The 7179-nt window shown below is 33.2% G+C and overlaps 1 protein-coding gene across 2 annotated transcripts; it reads left to right on the forward strand.

The window, feature by feature from the left end:
• Window positions 1-80: 80 nt before the first annotated feature.
• LOC144431308 (protein mono-ADP-ribosyltransferase PARP15-like) lies at window positions 81-6688 on the forward strand. Of its 2 annotated transcripts, XM_078119278.1 has the most exons (6): window positions 81-195; window positions 2872-2964; window positions 3412-3489; window positions 3681-3915; window positions 5117-5226; window positions 5320-6688. In XM_078119278.1, exons 1-4 carry the CDS (start codon window positions 192-194, stop codon window positions 3824-3826), a joined length of 321 nt encoding a protein of 106 aa, XP_077975404.1. In that variant the 5' UTR covers window positions 81-191; the 3' UTR covers window positions 3827-3915; window positions 5117-5226; window positions 5320-6688. The 2 variants fall into 2 exon arrangements, with proteins under 2 accessions (XP_077975404.1, XP_077975402.1); XM_078119276.1 differs by lacking the exons at window positions 81-195; window positions 5117-5226; window positions 5320-6688 and adding exons at window positions 1412-2261; window positions 4239-5100.
• The last annotated feature ends 491 nt before the right edge of the window (window positions 6689-7179 follow it).

Below are 7179 nucleotides of genomic sequence, written 5' to 3' on the forward strand. Positions count from 1 at the left end.
GAAGCGGAAGTTTTATGTAATAGCAGAACCGGGGGATTCACCTCGTGATGCCTCTTTTGCTCTAAGCTTATCGCAAAAGGTGGGCGTAGCGATACTATTGCGAAATGTTTGATCAATCGTGTATAATAGACTTCGGGCCATCGATGATTGTGAACAAATGAGAAACGATCAAATCGGCAATTCAATTTTGTATGGGTACGTTAATGGTTATTGTCTTTCATGTTCAGGTGTTATAAAAACGATATTTAAGTTTATTGGAGTATTTTATCCATGTTATTTTATGTACCCAATATTTGACGTTCAAGTTATTATTGAACACTCGTCAATAGGTCGATGTAGGCCTGAAAGTGTCCCATTAATATGCTGCTTTGATAATACGATCTTTCGAAATTTAAATTTAAGTTGTTCTACTAATTTTACAAATCTTGAGCTTCACGAAAAGCAAAATGAATATATAATGCTCTCCCTGGATTCATGTGTGACCACATATATATATGTAGGTTTCATTCCAAGTGCGGGAAATTGACTGTTTGGTACACGTTTCTCAGAGAGAATGAAAATGTAATTGAATCACTAAATCAAACATAAGCGGAACGCGGAGTGAAAATAATTTACTTTAAAAAAATTACAGAGCCCAAAATAATGACAGATATTGAAATCCATAGTTAACATTCCACATTGGATACACAAGCCAAATTTTCGTATTTTGTGAAGTTTTTTGCGATAGAATTGAATCGGTCCAAATAGCAGACAACGAAACACACTAAATAACGAAACACACTTCCACATGTGACGAAACAAAACTTCTAACTAACCAAGAACGACAAAACAAAGACAACCAACTCTCAATCGAGAGTGAAATATACGTCATCAACTTTTTCGCATAAAACGTTGCATGAAAATAATTATATAGGAAATGAAATTGGGCAACGACTAGTTTTAGGCAAATAACATGAGTTATTAGAGATGAGTAGTTAAAAGCATTGACATACACATTTACGATCCTTATTTACTCGCTACACAATTATCCCCTGACAGCAAAGTGTCAGCTTGCCAAAGAGTTGAAATACAAATACAAAACCACTGAAATAAATTTGCCTAGGAACTTTAGTACGGTTGAGCAATGGATACGCAACTATCGTAATTGATGCATACATATTATCGATTAGTGAAAAAGAGTGCAGGCAAAATAAGCAGGTAAAATTGGTGAAAATTCAATACAACTAACTCCACAAGGACGTCTCCGCGTGAAATATCATGAATCTCACCTCGCAAAATGCCAAATAATGCTTGAGACGAATACACTTGAGCCATTGGAGGTGGAAAATTTTTCCATCTAGTGTGTACCTAATTTTGCGTCAAAGTCCCCTAATGATCAAAATATTGAAGGGACACAGGAAAAGCAATTTAATTGAGAATAACGCAAGTTGAAGGCAATGTCCTTGCGGTGAAATCTACAGATTTACTCACAATCTTTGATTGATAACACCCAGAACTAAGTCATTGTATTATAAATCGGCTTGTTTCTTATTTAAAAAATGATGATAATCGGCGCGAGCATTCTTTCATCGGTCGCGTTGAAGTATACCAATGGTTTGTGTTGTTGAATTTATGACGCGTGCTTGCCGTGCACACACGATCGAGTTCAACTATCGACCAAATAAGCTTACTAATATAGATTAATATACCAGGAAACTGATTCTGCTTAGCGTAGTACACCATTATGCAGGCTTTGGTCGAGTGCAATTTCCGCGTCCCACAGTTGCTGAAGTAGGTTGGACCGTTTTCCGCGAGTCACGAGTATTTATAGCTTAACTTAGCAAACATATTGGGTTGTTAGATTGTTCCTGTTTAAACTCGACCCAACAAACACACTCGTGATCCGCACTATCTTATTTGTAGAAAAATATGATATTACATTGCGCTACTAACTGATCAATCATGTTGTCACTCTCTGACAGAAAAGTGTACTAAAGTCCTCAGTTTCGATAGTTGAAATGAAAACATACGTATATATATGGTCACGGTTAAACGTTCACTTTTTGTTTAATTCATTATTGCGACCAAATTGTGATTGTGGGTCGAGCCTCCAAAATTATAGTCTTCCAAAAACCGAACACAGCTTGTCACTAAGAGCTTACTTGTCCAGAGCAGTGTTGGCAACGATTGTAGGCAGCACGATGTATGGCTGAGCTACGCCCCTTAGGGTCTGCTTACCCGAAGACTTTTTGACAGAGGATATAACGGAACACTTTAGTAAGGTCAAAATTTTGATTATTGCAAACCTTTTAAATATTAGTGTACTTGTGAACAAGATATTGATCTGCTGTATATAAAGACCTTTGTGGATGAACAATTCAAAGTGTTCTCTAAATGCTTATGGCACAAGCCCCACGAATCTGTTCATAAGCGAAGATAATGTACTCCATATTATGTAGCAACATTGAATGCATTGAGCAATCGTGTTTAGACTTTTTAAGTATTCAATCTTATCCCTACATCTGGTTACCAGTACAGATCAAGCATCAGAATACCTATCCACTTCATCCCTCAGATGCATAGACTTGGGATTGCTGCTAATCAATTATGAATAAATATGAAAAAAGGTAACATTTATACTTCACTTTTTCCAATTTGTTTATTTGAAACGTTCAATTGTATAATTTCCAAGAATAAAACAAAAACAATTCTGTAGAGATTGTGGTATTTTGCATTACAACAAGACAACTTTATTTTCTTTCCTGCTTAAAAATTTGTATCCACAAATAAGTATATACCAAATCTCAATTATAATATAAACTCATTGTTTATTTAGGCCAACTTTCATCCAACAAATACATTCCTTCATTTTGAATATTGTATAATTTTCAGAGCTCCGAAAATGTAGCGCAAGTATACCTGGATATGACTTTGGTGGGAATACATATTACATACAAACATATGACAATGATGAACACCATTCTGGTAGGTCCATGACTTCATATAATAAGAATTGGTCGATTAACTTGAGCTATGGCATTTTGTCATTAGATAATGTGTATGTCAAAATATGTACATTTCTATTACCATGTGTTTTGATAGCTGAAAATCCTAGCTGAGTGCGTGCATATATAATTATTTCTTGTTCTCAGTTACCAAGAACATTCTTTTATTTTTATATCATATAATTATATCAGCATATACCTATAATTATATCAGCAATATTTTGGAATATGTAATATATAAACTGGGATTTGTACTCATTCAAAATGTACAATTCAAACTATTTGAGTGAGAACAAATATATTCTGATGATGAGGATCAGATGTTTAGAATCTTCATCCTCCATCAATTCACCAAACTCATCTGATGCCATAGGAATTCAGACTATAGCATCCAATTATGTAACAATTGGTTTTATGTTATTAACAGTAAAAGAGGGCGATATAACTGATGATACAAACGACATCATCGTCAGAAGTGTTGGCACAAACTTTGATTTATCTAAAGGTACAATTTCGTTAGAAGTCAAATCAGATTAGAAAAGATAATGACAAATTTTTTTTTTAAATTTCTTTTATATAAATAATTAATTGATAGGATAATTATCAACCAACTCATTTTTTAAAAATTATGTTTTTTTGAATATCTTCGATTTTTATTTCAAGTCAAATTATTTTAAGTTCAATTGTTTCTATTAGGGAATTGTCTCAAGAACAGTTCTCCAGAAAGGAGGAAAACAGATTCAAGAAGAAGTGTCAAATGCAGCTGGGAGAGAATTGAGAGTAACAAGTGGAGGAAAACTTCATTGCAGAATAATATTCCATGTGGTCTTTCCCAATACTGAGCAACAGATGATAGAATGTATTCAAAACATTCTCAACGAGGCTGAAAAACATCAATCTGCATCGATATCTTTACCAGCTCTTGGGACAGGTAAATCACATACTACTTCAAGTCATATCATGGCAAGATTATTTGTTACATTAGCACAGTTGTAGATCAATCAATTTATCATGTGTTTTCATATTTCTTTTATTATTTGCCTGTGCATCGCAGTGATAGCAATGTTTTTAGAATCAAATTATCTCTTTGATTTGGCAAAACGAGTAAATTTCACAGCTTTTCAAACATGATTTATTTTGAATCTACTATAGTTTGTAGTGTTTGGAAACATATTTGAAAATATATTTATATTCAGTCATTCATACAACTCATGTTATCTGTTATAAATTTAACCAATAAAACCATTTCCACAGGAAATTTGAAACTGTCGAGTGGTGCTATTGCTGCTCTTATGAGAAAGTTTGTTTCAAAGAATTCTGCAACAAAATATTTGAAAAAAGTTTATGTAGTGATATATGACAAACCAAAAATACAGGATTTCATTAGTGAGTTAATAACTGTTCAGAAAGGTAATACTCTTCTGGAGTACAATAAAAAATTATAGAACAATATTTCAAATTGTATTTACTATTGAACACTTATCAATAAATATTCCATATAGCGACAAAATCTTACATTGCTATAAAATACAATAAACAATTTGGTGTATGCCCATACATGTTTTAAAGTATTCAGAGAAAATGATCAGAGGAACAAGATTATATCAGTTACAATAAATTATACAGTTAAATTGTAGACTATGTGTCAGCTCCCAGTTTTTCAAAGCGTTTTTGCAATGTATTTAAACATCTACAGACTTTTTCCAGTCCCCTCTTGCTAAAAATTACATGGTGGATTTTGACCTAATATGAATGTTTCTTATCTTGATTTTTTTCAATGGCACAGTTTTGCCAACTTATATTCATCAGCTCAAGATACTATGCTACGTATTTTTGCAGATATCAGTTGGTGCAGACCAGAAAAAAGTAAAACTTGGACAACAGGATGTTTTATTCAGCAACTAGCAATTCCCTTTTTATTCTTGGCATCGGGCATGCATAAAATATTTTGGTCTAATTTATTTCACATCAACATCACTCATTCTAGGGATGGATAAACTTCTGCGGCCACAATGTGGCCCGCAAACCTAAACAATTGCTCACTCCTACCTTATTCAATTTACTTTGGAACAAAATGTTCTGCTCATTGTCAGAGATTATACAAATTATAAATATTACTTGCAATATTTTAGGTGCTATACCAAACTTCAACCTGCAACTCAAGCTCCACCTGTATTTGTGAGGCAAACACCCACAGAGATCTTCAATTTCATGTTCTTCATTAGAAGAAACATTATTACAGGCAAGTTGATATATATTCTAACAAAAATCAATATAAAAATAATTACCAGTATCATAAGATAAAAAATCATGTTGTACAATATTTCATTTTTAGATGAGGGGAATAATGGGCATTTTCAACAACCAACCTCATAAGAGAACACCAAAGTTCGGAAATTTTGAAGTTTCTGTTCCACAAGAAGATATTACAAAAGAGAAAGTTGGTGCTATTGCTGATAGTACTGGATTTCGTTTTAACCTTTTTAGCGTTATATATTAGATTTGTATGTTTTTATCTGTGTAAAGTGTGTTCCATTTAAGTGAATATACATTTTAGTCAAGATTTTTGTTTCCTGAAAAAGTCTAATTTTAATAATTGTTTTTTGTTCAATTGATAACGATTGTCGTACCTGTTCTTTTCTAGTTATTAGTGGTGAGGATTTTGCAATAAGAGACTCAAATATAAAGATTCAACTGATTCTTCTAATTGTTTCCCGCATTAGCACGCAGTTCAAAATCGATGCATGGACGACAACATATAATAAAAATATACACCTTCGATGTTTGCTATACTCTCCGAACATCATCCATGTAATTTTTTCCAGATACTGATCTTTACTGTGGCCCATGTATATGTGTTGAACTAGGCTCATGTGAAACTATTGCATGGACGCGCCAATATACGAATCCTCATCTTAGATGCCTCGTAGATTTATCCTAATTTCATAAACATTTCCCCGCAATTAGAGCTGGGCATTTTCAAATACCTAGTGATTTCAGAATCGAATATTTCTTAGAATCGAATCTCGAATACTTGAAAGATTGGTGATTGAATGCGACTTTTTCATTGAATTACTGATAACCCTAAACCCATTACTCAGACAGTTTGTGAATGTTCACACCGAATAAAAAACCTGTTTCACCAATAAATCACTAGCATGTCAGATTGTATTGTAAAAAATATATGCCTCAAAAAAACATGACGAACCTCGATCTTTGGTGAACGAAAAAATAGATGGCGCGATTCCAAATTTTCGTCTGGACCAATTCAAAAAATTTACTATTCGATTTAAAATGCCCAGCCCTATTCTCAATCTTAAAAATTAAGCGCTTACTTGACCTTTGATTGATTCATTCTCATGTATAACAACATCTATAATTTGTTTGTTCCTCGTACTATTTTTGAAGTTAGGTATAGAGGGCATCATTATCAGAAACTCGCCCCGGGTTGACACGCCCCTGCATGTAACGCAAGTCATTCTCTCTGGCGCATTCGAATTCCAGCATGTATTTTTATCTGATGCCTTTTATACCTGTTCTGTCAATGAATTACGCAACTATTCTATGAAATTGAAAATTTGTTATTAAACAATTTTATTTTAACTCTAAGCAGTGTGTGGCTATTGTTTCTTCATTTTAGTTATTTGAATAATCTACTGATGGCAATCCTCTATTATGGATTGTACGACCTCTTAGCAAAATGAAGAAAGTGAAATACTTCCCTAAAATTAATACTGCTAAATATCACCATCCCATAATTTCATGATGCTGTTTTGTCAACAACATTTACAAATGAGTCAATTACACAATTACCAGAGCAAAGTAAAGCAGACGATTCTAGCATTGTTTCAGAACTATAACTACCAACCATGAACATATTTTTTATTTTCATCGATAATTGAGTTTTCGTACAAAATTTTGTCTTCAAACATGCTCAATTTCAGATCTGCACATAACAATTTCCAACCTACTTTTTTTTAAACCCTACCCAAGTGGTCGCTCTGGGGCCATTTTACATGGGCTATTTTCAAAATATTTTTTTTTGTCAACCATTAAGCCCTAAAGCTTCACTTATGGCTTTTTAATAGCGTGTGCTAGAGTTCTATAAACACACTCCTCTAATAATATTTTTTTTATAACAAAAATTCCAAAATTTCTATTGAACAACTTTGAACTTGCGAGATTTAGTGTCTAG

Source organism: Styela clava, chromosome 13 (genome assembly GCF_964204865.1).
Source record: "Styela clava chromosome 13, kaStyClav1.hap1.2, whole genome shotgun sequence".
In the NCBI taxonomy this organism is placed as follows: Eukaryota; Metazoa; Chordata; class Ascidiacea; order Stolidobranchia; family Styelidae; genus Styela; species Styela clava.